Below are 13,204 nucleotides of genomic sequence, written 5' to 3' on the forward strand. Positions count from 1 at the left end.
CAAATAGCTCCCACATTAGTGAACCTTTTGAGACTGAGTAACTGTAAAGCAATGCCATCAGCTATGGATCTGGAAAGCACTCTGCAACTAACACAACCAACCCGGAAGGCGCTCAAATGGAATCCAAAGCCTGAGTAATCTCCAGACTCAACCCATAAACGTCCAGAACTGCAGGGTCCAGGAGCAGTAAACTCCAAAAAGGTAGACTAACTGCACAAAGGTAAAAAAAAAAACCTGTGTAAAATGGCCGCCCCCTCCCCCCAATCCTATGTTACCTCTGATCCAGCAATGTTCATAATAGCCTCGGATACCCCTGGACTCTCCCTCCTCATTGGATGAGACGGCAGGGAGGGGGGACCCGAAAAGAAGAGGATCGGAACTGCTCTGCGCAAAACCAATGCACAGAGCAGGCAAGTGTGACTTTTTTTTTTTTAAACAAAGCTTTAGTATCACTATATTTCTTGAAGACTCCGGTGACCAGATGACCCTCTCACAGGTAACAGCTCTACTCCCACGCAACTAGAGTTGCTGGGCATTACCACCCATTTTGAGGTCCCAACTCTTCTGTTCTTTACAATTTAAAATAATACCCCTTATGTCTACAGCATGTCTGCAGCAGACCCGGAAACTGGGGAATTATAATAGGTTAGACATTTTAACTCTCCAGCATTTCCATATAAGCTAAATTAATTTCAAGTGAACATACACTTAAGGCAGAACCCTAGACAAAACAGCCAAATGCATAGTTGAAATATGTGTGAACTATGTAATTTGGGAAAAGAGGAGACAAATCTACAAAGCTGAAAGAAAATGGTGGTGTCACCAGTGTGGCTATGCAGCATGGCAGGAAATTAATGTAAGGTGTTCGTTTTTAAGCTTGCATACCTTTGTTCTCGGGTTTGCCAAAACTAGAGGAGTCACTTTGCTTGATGGTCTCTCTACCTCCAGCTGGTGAATTTTGCCTCTGGTCTTGTAACCTTGAGTCCTTAGCTGGAAAAAAAAAATCCAGGGAGAGTTCTACTTTAAAAAGGAGGTTTAGCAGGGTTTCCTGCAAGTTCAGTAGAGAACCCGATTTTCTGTCAGCATTCATCAGTAAACAGTGCAGAGCCCATATCAGCTGATCACAGCACATGATTCATGAGATAGGCAAGTTTCACCCCCCTCAACTGTGTTATAAAAAGAAATTGTAATTTTCACTTGAGGATTCAGAGGACATGAATGAATGTAGTAGGAAAGCACATGTGCTTCCTCTTCTCAGAAATAAACCCTTCCACAGTTTTGCCCTGCAGTGCTGACAGGTACCAAGTTGTTCACCATACTCTGGTAGAGACAATATATCACCAGTGCCCATGTTCCCGCCAAGTCATATCCACCACTTTGCCTCTCCACATTTCCTTCTTGCACTTACTGCCTGCTGTCATAGGGCACTGCTCTCATGCACACTGTCATTCCCTACACAGTTCATACTACCAGCTGTCAGCTTCTGGCTCTTCTCTCCGGCACATATTGCCTGCTGTTATACCCTGCACGTAGAAACTAATTTTTTCATTCACACAAAAAAAAAAATGCTGTATCAAAGCTAAATTGACAAAAAAAGTAGTTAATATTTAATTAAAAGTCCTGCTCACAGGGAATATCTTACCATGTGCAGATGTTTTTCATAGGATTCGGTAAATAAATATTTGCACAATTTTTTGAGTTAGGATTCCCATGCACTTTTCTACCAGGTTGTAGAGTCAATAAATTGTAATTTAAGATACCGATGCAAAGGCTTCCTATCACTAGTGTGTGTACACATTTTCTTTACCATCATGTATTCTAAAATATTGTACCTTCGCAAGATGGGGTAACTGCTCTATTTGAAGCTGGGCTTGCAGGTGTTGGCGATCCAGTGGGTACAGGCACTGTTACAGATTCAGGTGCTATAGAACCAGCCTGAGGAGAGTTTAGAGGAGGTGCTGTAGAACCACTACCAATGGCGCTTTGTCTTGGAGATCGGGGGCGGTGAGTCTTTGGAGACAGTCTCTGCACTGCAGAAAAAATAAATAAAAAAATCCAAAAAGGGTTCAAGATGCACAATAATATTCGTATTAGACAAGATTATTCTGTTCTGCACTCAGTTATCAAAAGCTCAAAGAATCCCTCACTGCAAAATAGAACCTGGACATAGCTACACTATGCTAACATTAATAACACGTGTGTGTGATTGTAATATGTAGGATCCTTGAGGGAGCAAGATTTCAGTCTTACCTCCGCTCACAACAGATGACCATGAGCTGCCCGAGGAGTTGTTTCGAGCTACGGGTGGAGCAGACACTTCTCCAGGTTCATTACGAGAAACAAACTCAAGGCCCCCACACATTGTGCTCCTACCATTAGAAACTCTGTGAGGTCGAGGATGCCGCTGTGCCTTGGGTGACATCCTTGGAGGTCCTAGAAGTAAAAACACTTAATGTAATATTTAGCAAACATAACCAAAAAGGAAGGTATTTCATTAACATTCTGACATTTGTAAACTGAATATGTATCTGAGAAAATGTATGCATAAAAAACAAAAATAAAAATTATAGTACGTGACATAGCAAAACGACGGAGGAAGACACTTAAGACTGGTTTAAAATATCACAGCTGAAGCCACACCAAAAGCTGTATTAGTACAACACACCAGCTACTAACTGTGGGTGCACAGATCTGAACATACATGAGTGTATACATCAGAGAAGAGCTTCAGAGATGGTAAAAAAATGAACAGAATGTCATAATGCATCCGATTATGAACGATTCACAAAAGTATTCTTTTAAAGAAAGTCACTATCGGTTTGTAACATTGTATTGATTCCTACTTGTATGCAGTTCTGATAACAATTTTGCAAGCATGCAACTTTAAGGCCTTCGGAATGTCCTGAAGCAGAAGAGCACAGATGATAAATACAGAACCAACAAGGACAGTGAAATGTCACTTCTGGGGGACCCTACACTGACAGTTCCTGCACATTTTAAAATTTTGTATTGAATAAAATTAGTAAAGTAAAAACACGTGGTAGTTCCAAAGCAATGGCAGTGAAATACTGACAAACTAATGACATTCTATGTGAAAAACTGGCTTTAATCTACTGTTAAAATTAAGGATACAGGCAAAACAAATATATTTAAGTCTTTAAGTATCGCATCAGCGAGAAGAGAACATTAAATGTACCTCCACTATGAATTTCTAAATGCATGTGTACATATTACATAGTTAGAACATTAAATAAATGATCATTTGATGACAAACGCATTTGCAGTAATAAAGTATTCAATTTGTTTTGCATTAAGTCAACTTTACAAGCCTAAAGCCAGCCGTAAATTCTGTCCAGCAGGAACCAGCCGAGATTAAAACCATCTATGGGCAGGTGGACTGTACCCAAATCAATCCATCGAGTCACTTGGGAAAAACCAGCAAGTCTGATTTTCAGCATGCGATTACTACAAGAGGCTATAGCGTTCTCCTGGCAGGGAGGACTTCTCCCCCCTCCCCCATCAACACTAACTCTTGATGAGGAGAAAAAAAAAAAAAAAAAAAAAACACACACACACACAAACCAAATTATTTTCGCTTTCTTGCAACCAATGGTTGCAGGAAAGAAGATGGCACCATCTTTGACCTGCCTTACTTTAGGCTGCAAAGTAAAAGGCCAGAAACATCTAGAATGTTCCCTAAATTCTTACTTTGAGTAAAAACATTTAAAGGTAAAATGTAGAACAAAATACATAGATAGCCCAAATTGCACACACACATGCCAACCATGCAGAATTAAAGCAGCTGAAAATGAGCTCCGGAAACACAAGTAGAGGTCAGTTTCTAACGCACACTTTAGATCAACACGGTCCATCAAAAGAGTCTACCCTACACCTAGACTACATACGAAAAAAAAAAAAATTCAGTTTCGGAAGAGGACAGTGGTCTCCAAGACCATATGTAATCTCCCCAGCAATAAATACCCAACAGAGGTTAACTCCTCACCACTATCAAAACCTTAAAAAGGAGTGTATACAGATACACTGTAAATCCCTGACAGAATCTATCCCTTTCCCACTCTCTCAAAACTAAGCTGCAGATAAGAACCTACAATTTAAACCTTGACCCTATTATGGGTTTATTTCCTTCAGATCTATACTTACCCTGAGTGTACACAAGTACCAGCACTGAAAATGAATGACCCATGCAGGATTAAAAATAAAAATTAAAAAAACCCAACCGGTTGGCATCCAGATACCAGCATCAAAACAAAAATTGATTGTAAATGTAATATCTTGCCCAAAATAACTTAAAGAGGTTGTAAACTCATACAACTTTTTTTTTTTTAATCCTGTAAGAGAAACACATAATGAGCTAGTATGCATCGCATACTAGCTCATTATGAAATACTTACCTTAGAACGAGCCCCCACCGTGCCGCCCGCTCACCTGTATGACATGTCCAGTCGCCAGTCTTCCGGGATCGCGGCATCCGGCCATCCGATTGGCCGGAGCGGCGGTGATGTCACTCCCGCGCACGAGCGCGGGAGCCGACAGTCACCGCACGGGGCTCTGAAGAAACGGCACCAGCGGCCGTTCCTTCAGAGCGCATGCGCCAGTGACGTCACTGGCTGCATGTAAGGTAAATATCTCCTAAACGGTGCATGTTTAGGAGATATTTACAGTACCTATAGGTAAGCCTTATCATAGGCTTACCTATAGGTAAAAGTGTCAGGGGAGGGTTTACTTCCTCTTTAAAGTGGAAGTAAACTCCCATGCATAATTTGTACCTATAGGCAAACCTATAATAAGGCTTACCTATAGGTATTATAAATATCTCCTAAACATGCATTGTTTATGAGATATTTACTGTAGTTGGTGACATCACCAGCACATGTGCTGTGCCGTAACAGCTCTGGCCACTCAGGCGTTTTAAGTTAGGTTTCATATAATGTGCTAGTATGCGATGCTCACAAGCACACTGTGGCTTTACCTTGTGGGTTGCAAAAAAAAAAAAAAAAAAAAAAAAAGAAGAAGAAGAAGAGCAAGTCTACAATCCTTTCCTACCATTTTTTTCAGCATGCAATTTTCTCCAAAATTATAGGTGCTTGTTGATAGGGAAAACAAAATTTGATCTTAAAATGTAAGGACTTGTTTATACTTACACGGGTTTGGATTGCTCTTAGGCTCCATTCACACTAGTGCGACTTGTCCCGCTATTTTGGACCGCAAAATCGCATGACAAGTCGTTTTCCATTATTTTCAATGAGCCCCATTCATATCAGTGCGTTTTGAAGTCGCACCGACTTCAAAGTAGTTCCTGCACTACTTTGCCACGATTTTAATGCGTTTTGAGGCATATAGCCTTGCCATTGCTTTCAAAATCGCGGCAAAGTCGCGCCACAAAATCGCGGTAAAATTGCGTTGCATTAGTGTGAAAGGGGCCTTAGAACAGCATTTGATAGGCTGTGAGGAGTCGTGTTAAAGCCTCTTCACCTTCTGCTTTAACCCCCTCATACCCTGCACTAGTGCGCCATTCAGCTGAATACGTATTACTTTTGTTGAGCCCCAATGTGCTTTGCTGTGGCATATGGTGGTGCTGGACACAGAAAAAAAAAAAAAAAAAAGCAGCTCGGCTTTGCATTTGAACCACTTGCCAACCAGCCGCTGTACTTACATAGTGGAAGGTCAGCTCTGTACATGTACGTCGTTTCGCAGGACAGCTAGTGGGGGAGCGGACACGCTCACGCGCTGACTGGCCACAGAGGAGCCAATCAGCGGGACCGGCGGCCACGATGTCCGATGGGCACCTGCGATTGCTTCCCATGGAGACGGAACTGCGGTCTGCCGATGCAAACACGGCAGACCCCTGTTCTGTCAGTATTGAACACAGATCCTAGCAGAGATTTATATAGAAGGAGAGCTAGGGGCCTGTTTAGATAGAGGGTATAATGGCACCTTCCCCCATATGTGCAATATGGAAAGAAAAAACGAGGGCAAAATAACACATATATATTTAAAAAAATTGGAAAATCTTTATTTATACATAGAATAAAAACAATAAGTACGTAAGTTCATCTACAATGATTGAGATGGAAGTAACAATATATTGTACAGCATTATAGCATGTGCAGAAAGAATTGCTGGAGCTCGCATAAATAAAGATTTTCCAATTTTTTTAAATATATATGTGTTATTGTTATCCTGTACAAATATATGCATATTTTAGTGATATATAGAGGCACATTTAAATCCCCCTCTCCTTGAGGACACGGCTTGACCTATTATCTGGGCCAATCTTTGCCCTCGTTTTTTCTTTCCATATTGAACACAGATCCTGTGTTTCTCCTATTTAGGAACACCGGTCTATGTTGATCCAGAAAGCCCATCCCCCCACACAGTTAGAAAGCACCCCCTAGGGACACATTTACTTTGATTGCCCCTGGTGTTAACCCCTTCCCTGCAAGTGTCATTAGCACAGTACCAGTGCATATTATAAGCACTAAATTACAGTAGTAATGTCACTGGTACCCCCAAAAGTGTCAAAAATATCAGATAGGTGTCCGATCTGTCCGCTGAAATGTCACATTCTCGTTAAAAATCACTGATCGCCGCCATTACTAGTAAAAAAATAAATAAAAAAAAAAGACATAAATCTTTCCCCTAGTATGCAGACGTGATAACTTTTGTGCAAACTTTTGTGCAAATCAATCAATAAACACATTGGATTTTTTTCTACCAAAAATATGTAACACAATACAGATTGGCCTAAAACGATGAAAAATTAGATTTTTATTTATTTATTTTTTTTTTATTATTGGTAAGGTTTTATAGCAGAAAGTTAAAAAAATATATAAAATTAATATTTTCCAGAATTGTTGCAGTTTTCTTTTAGGTTTATAGCGCAAAAAATAAAAATTGCAGGTGGTGATTAAATACCAACAAAGAAAAGCTCTATTTGTGGAAAAAAACATCAATTTTATTTGGGGACCGCGCAATTGTCAGTTAAAGTAATGCAGTGCGGTATCGCTAAAAATGGCCTGGTCATTAGGGGGAAAATCTTCCAGTCTAGAAGTGGTTAATGGCCACCATTCCCTCCCCAACTTCCATAAACAGGTGTAAATGAAGCCTAAGAGGTACTGGGAACACAGTTACCAGCCTTAGAATAAAATGTGGATTTAAAATCATTCCAAGTAGTATAGACCTGACGAAGAGCAGGTGATACGCAGTGTGTTGCCTATGTGCACTTAAAGTTTAAAAAACCCATTACATCCTGACACACTTCTGGCTGTTATCCATTGCACAAACTTTTTGGGTGTCAGGGCCTTCCCCACCATCTTCCACAGACCTGGCAACTTGCGATGATGTGATACGCTGACAGACGTGTGGGTACAGGACACAATCAGAATTGAGAGCACAAGGATGATTTTTAACATTCCATTCATCTGAACCCACTCTCCTGCGCCAACAAATCTGCACTTTGTTCACTTCTCAGGAGTGTGTGTAAGCAAGTTTTGAACACAAACAAACAAAACTTGGGGGAAACTGGAAAAAACTGCAAATGTAACAAATAAAGCAAATTTGGGGGGAAACAACAGCTATATATGCACAAAGTTACGACAAAGCACAACAAATGAAGATTCATGCCAAAAGCTATTTAGCTAAGCAACATGTGAAACTGTTCAAATAGTCTGAAAATCAAACTTCATAAGATTATTACCAGTTGGGTAAAGCATGAGTAGCAGCAATAAGCAAGGTAACCAGAAAAACTTGCAATTCAACTTTAACAAGCAGCAGAGGAAAAATTGCCTCTTTTAAGCATATGTACCGTACAGTACACGATTAGTATTACATGCATATATGAAAATAAAAAAAATTAATTTGTATTTGCAAAAACGTGTTTATTTTATTATGGCCACAGGGAGAAAAATGTTGCCATAAAACTAGAAACAAAATTGAAAATTACCTGGGGGGAAAAAAAAAAAAAAAAAGCCATGTAAAACTAGAATGGTTACTGAAAGCGAGTGAATTCTAATAATTACTGAAATAACTAAGCAGCCATCTCAAATACATGAGGACATTATGTAAGCAACGAAAGTAAGCAACACAAGCTCATCATGCATTCCAGGATACACTATGCGCTTGCGGAGATTTGTTATTGCAGTCCAGCTAAGCAGCCCTAATCAAATTATATAAATTACATTTAATAAACCGGACCATAGCTGCAACAAGGAAGCTGTAGATGTGATTTAGGTCTTAAGAATGCCATAAGCGTAGATGCAGGATGTAAAGGGGTTTTACAAAACAAACAAAAAACAGAGGTGTTGTACCTTCTGAAGACATGCGTTTAGGCATAGTAGAGACAGGAGCTGGAGAACCATGAGCAGAGGGGTGAGACGGTGGCCTTGATGGCCGCGAAGGGGGCCTGGAGGGCGGCCTTGTAGGGGTGGCTGCCCGAGGTGGAAGAGAGTTGGGACCTGACTGGTAGCGAGAAGGTGGGCGGGAGGAAGGAGATGGACAAGGCGATGGCCAGGGAACACCTGACAGAACAAATGAGATGAAGGAAAGTATAAAAAAACCAAAAATATGGAAATGAAAAGGAAAGTGGGAAAAATAGAAAATAACATAGGTGAACAGAAAAAAGTAAAATATAACAGAGGGGAAATGATTTTTGGCACTATCTGCAATTTAATAAGAAAAAAAGCTTGCAAATAAGAACTTTAAAGTCCATAACATATACAGTGCAAAAGCTCTAGTTTATACACTATTGTATCACACCCATTTGTGCATTATATTACACATTTTACACAAATTATACAATGATCAAAAGAAGCTCCTAGCTAGCAACACTTCTATCAAACAAAAAGCAAATAAAAATCATACATATCGGGGGTGCAAAGTTTATAAACTTGCCTCCATTAACAACTCTTTGGTCAGTTCCAGAACTGGGACTGTACTCTGAAGAATGTGATCCAGTTCTTGATGGTATGGGTCCAGATCCAGATTGACCCATCCTTGGTGAATTTTGCCTCACACCATGGCCACTCCATGACATTCCATCTTTACTTCTCTGCCCTGGAGGTACATATTTATTTTCCCTAAAAAATAAATAAATAATTATTAAAAAAAAAAAAAAAGTGGCGCATTTAGCAAATACAAAAAAAAAAAAAAATAAAGAGAAAGAAAGAAGTTTCATACAACCCATCCAACATTACTAAATACAAAAAAAAAGGTCCATACCTAGGAGTCACAGAATGTCCATCTCGGTCACACATGTTGCGTTGAACAGCAGTGTATTTTTCCTCTTCAGATCTGTCGTCATTTTCCAAGGCAACACGGGCTTTATATTGAGTGCTTGACTCAATCTCTTCAGCTATCTGAGCTGCTCGTGCTTCCCTCTTTAAAAACTCTTCAGAATTGTCCCTTTCTAAAGGAACTCTGAGGAAAAGAGAAGAATGAATGTTGGACGGTAAAGAAGGCATCACATAAAACACTAGTAATCACTTAGGAACTCTAGTAGGAAGAAAAACCAGTAACAAGGCTTTTGAATGGCAGATGACGTACAGAATAGCACACTGGAGTTAAAGCTACATTTTATCCGTTTTTGACTTTTGTGGTTGTAGCTCTAATCTTTCAAGAGGAGCTCCATTTGGCTACCTATAAAAAAAAAAAAAGTAGCTGCTGACTTTAAAAAACAGCCACTCACCTGTCCCACAGTCCAGCAGTGAGCTCACCCCAGCCAACTTTATCCTCAGTCCTCCCTCGGTGACACCGGCATCTTCACTATGGGCACTCGGCTGTGAGAGCTTGCGGCTTCTTCTGGGACCTGTCAGTGTCCCAGAAGACCACAGGGGGAGGGAAGAGGGGGGGAGCTAGAACTTCTGTTGCCCGAATAGAAGTGGGAGCAGGTACCTGTAAAAATCGAGTACCTGCTCCCCCTCTCCTCAAAAGTGCCAATTGTGCAAGAGATGCGGGGGACGAGTCCTTAAAGCGGAACTTCCCCTTTTGGGTGGAGTTCTGCTGTCAGGACTGCTCCTCGGAAAAATATTACTAGACCTTAAAAAAAAAAAAAAAAAACTCTACTTACGTATATGAGGAAAGACTGCTGTCATAGGTGGATACTACACCATAATTTTCTTCATTATAGCGAAACATTTCATTGGGATCCCAACCATTAGACTGAAACCAAAAACATGGTTATTATAAACACACAGCCAAGCACCATACTTTAATCACTAATCGCACTGCAGTCAAACGCATTTTTTTTGTACAAAACCACCTGTCCTAACAAAAAAAAAAAAAAAAAATGTATAAAATTTAGAACCGGCTTAATTTTCTGTGAAATGCCACTCCTTAATAAAAATAGAATAAGGACGCAAGGATAAAGATAGAGCACCTAGTAGAGGATGGAAAGTAGAACTGCTTACACTAGAGATAGTCATAAAACATAACAGGACTGAACAAAACGGAATTTTTGTAAAATCTTACCTGTAAAATTCCTTTCTCTGAGTCCTCCGACAGTCGCCGCCTCTTCATATTCGTCACATATGGGGTATTAGACTTTGCTCCGAAGGAGTAGCTAGGCAACAGAATATGTTAACAATAAAGCTTTAACATATCCCACCCTCAAGGGGTGGTCCCCTCAGTCAATACCCTCCTACTTCCTGCAACCATATCTCAGTTTTAGTGGAATAGCAGTAGAGTATACATTCAAACCCCAAAAGAGGGGCGGGGGCGGCGACTGTCGGAGGACTCAGAGAAAGGAATTTTACAGGTAAGATTTTACAAAAATTCCGTTTTCTCTTACGTCCTCCGACAGTCGCCGCCTCTTCATATTCGTCACATATGGGGACGTCCCAAAGCAGTGCAAACATGAGGGGTGGGAAACGCATCCGCGCCGAAAGGCAACGCAGTCTCCACATCAAAGAAAGGAACCTTACCAAAGGAAGGAAACCAGCTGGGCACAGCAAAAATAAGTGCTCAACAGGAGCAACAACCCAGGAAAAGACAAAAAACCAGGGGATACAAAAAACTATCCCAACAGCCAGGAGTCCCCAACAAGGGACCCTATGGAACAGCCGCACTAAGAACCTTGCGGCCAAAGGAAGCATCCGCCGATGCCTGAACATCTACTTTGTAGAATTTTGTGAAAGTGTGCACGGTCGACCAGGTCGCCGCCTTACACACCTGGGCTACAGAAGCCCCATGACGGCAGGCCCAAGACGTACTCAGAGATCTAGTAGAGTGCGCCTTCACAGGCATAGGGGGAACCTTCCCCTGCAAGGCATAGGCCTGTTCAATGGTCTGCCTGATCCATTTGGCGATGGTAGAGGCCGAAGCCGCCATGCCCTTCCGAGGACCCTCTGGAAGAACAAACAAGGAGTCCGTCTTACGAAAAGACTCAGTCGATTTAAGGTAAACCCTTATCGCCCGAACAACATCCAGAGAGTGCAATCTCACCTCCTTTGGATGTTTAGGCTTCGTGCACAACGAAGGCAAAACAATATCCTCGTTAAGATGGAATTCCGAAACTCGTTTCGGCAGAAAGGAAGGATTAGGTCGCAAGACCACCTTATCCAAATGAACAACCAGGTACGGAGACTTGCAGGACAAAGCCGCCAGTTCCGACACTCTGCGAGCCGAAGTGATCGCCACCAAAAAGGCGACCTTTTTGGACAACATAGACAACGAGATCTCCCTGATTTGTTCAAAAGGAGCACGTTGTAACACAGATAGGACTAGATTCAAGTCCCAAGGGGGCAAAGGATCCCTCCTAGGAGGAACCAGATGCCGCACACCCTGAATAAAAGTGCCAACCAAGGAGTTGGAAGCCACGGGACGTTGAAACAGAACGGCCAGCGCAGACACCTGACCCTTTATCGTAGCCAGCGCCAAACGCTGATCGACACCCGTCTGAAGGAAAGACAGCACACGGGAAACCGAGTACATGCGGGGTGAAAACCCCCTGGACTCACACCAGGCAAAATAGGCCTTCCAAGTACGGTAATAAACCTTACCCGAGGAAGACTTCCTCGCGTTGATCAAGGTATGAACGACCTCCGGAGAGAGACCCTTCTCCTTCAGGACCTCGGTCTCAACAGCCAGGCCGTCAAAGCCAGCGACTGTAAAGCAGGATGGTAAATCGGTCCTTGAGACAGTAGATCGTCTCGAAGAGGCAGACGCCAAGGGGCGTCGACCGCCAGATTCACGAGGTCTGCGTACCAGGACCGGCGAGGCCAGTCCGGTGCCACAAGAATCACCGTGCTGCGTTCCGAGTGTAACCTGCGAAGGAACCTGGACAGCAACTGAATCGGTGGAAACGCGTACATCAGCCTGTACTGATGCCACGGGGCCACTAACGCGTCCGACGCGTCTGCCCGAGGGTCGCGCGACCTTGCCACGAACCTCTTCACCTTGTAGTTGAGGCGAGACGCGAACAGGTCCACATCTGGAAGACCCCACTTCGCGCACAACATCTGGAAGACAGCCGGATGGAGAGACCATTCCCCCTGATCCAGGGTCTGGCGACTCAGATAGTCCGCCTGCCAGTTCTCCACCCCCGGAATGTGAACCGCCGTTATCGCCGGGACATGAGTCTCGGCCCAAGACAGAATGTCGGCTACTTCTCGAGCCGCTCGGGCACTCCTGGTGCCCCCTTGGTGGTTGATGTAGGCCACCGCCGTGGCATTGTCCGTCTGCACCCGAACCGGGCAGCCCTGCAGCCGGTCCGTCCAGCGATGAAGACAGAGCCTTATCGCACGCAATTCCAGAATGTTGATCGGGAGGGAAGACTCCCCCTCCGACCAGGTCCCCTGGGCGGACAGAACGCCCAGAACACCACCCCAGCCCGACAGGCTGGCATCCGTGGTGATTATCGTCCACGAGATCGGACGAAACGACTTGCCCCCGGACACCAACGGGGACTGGAGCCACCACAGAAGGTTTTCCCTGGTGCGATGACTCAACGAGATCAGAAGATCCAGAGATTGAGGTCGCCCGTCCCACTTGGACAGGATCTCCGCCTGGAGACCCCGCGTGTGAAACTGCGCGAAAGGAATCGCCTCGAAGGCCGAGACCATCAACCCCAGACACCTCATACACGTCCGCAGAGACGAGTGTGGAACGTCCCTGAGGGACCCGACTTCCTCCTGAAGAGTCCTGAGTTTGTCTTCCGGCAGGAAGACCTTCGCCTGCACCGAGTCCAGTA

General features: G+C 43.1%; 1 protein-coding gene across 3 annotated transcripts in view; it reads right to left on the bottom strand.

Annotated features, from left to right (window-relative positions):
- Positions 1–13,204, bottom strand: part of ATXN2 (ataxin 2) — a gene marked incomplete at its 3' end in the record, with an annotated part of 179,710 nt that overhangs the window by 95,166 nt on the left and 71,340 nt on the right. For 2 of the 3 annotated variants that reach the window (XM_082265649.1, XM_082265648.1), the window contains exons 7-13: positions 10,085–10,176; positions 9,238–9,435; positions 8,911–9,095; positions 8,328–8,537; positions 2,251–2,433; positions 1,833–2,030; positions 886–990 (exon numbers count right to left, since the gene is read on the bottom strand). In XM_082265649.1, the coding sequence (XP_082121775.1) occupies positions 886–990; positions 1,833–2,030; positions 2,251–2,433; positions 8,328–8,537; positions 8,911–9,095; positions 9,238–9,435; positions 10,085–10,176 (1,171 nt within the window). The remainder of the gene's footprint in view (positions 1–885; positions 991–1,832; positions 2,031–2,250; positions 2,434–8,327; positions 8,538–8,910; positions 9,096–9,237; positions 9,436–10,084; positions 10,177–13,204) is intronic. The other variant, XM_082265650.1, reaches the window with a different exon arrangement.

The sequence above is a fragment of the Pelophylax lessonae genome (genome assembly GCF_965119305.1).
Source record: "Pelophylax lessonae genome assembly, chromosome: 1".
In the NCBI taxonomy this organism is placed as follows: Eukaryota; Metazoa; Chordata; class Amphibia; order Anura; family Ranidae; genus Pelophylax; species Pelophylax lessonae.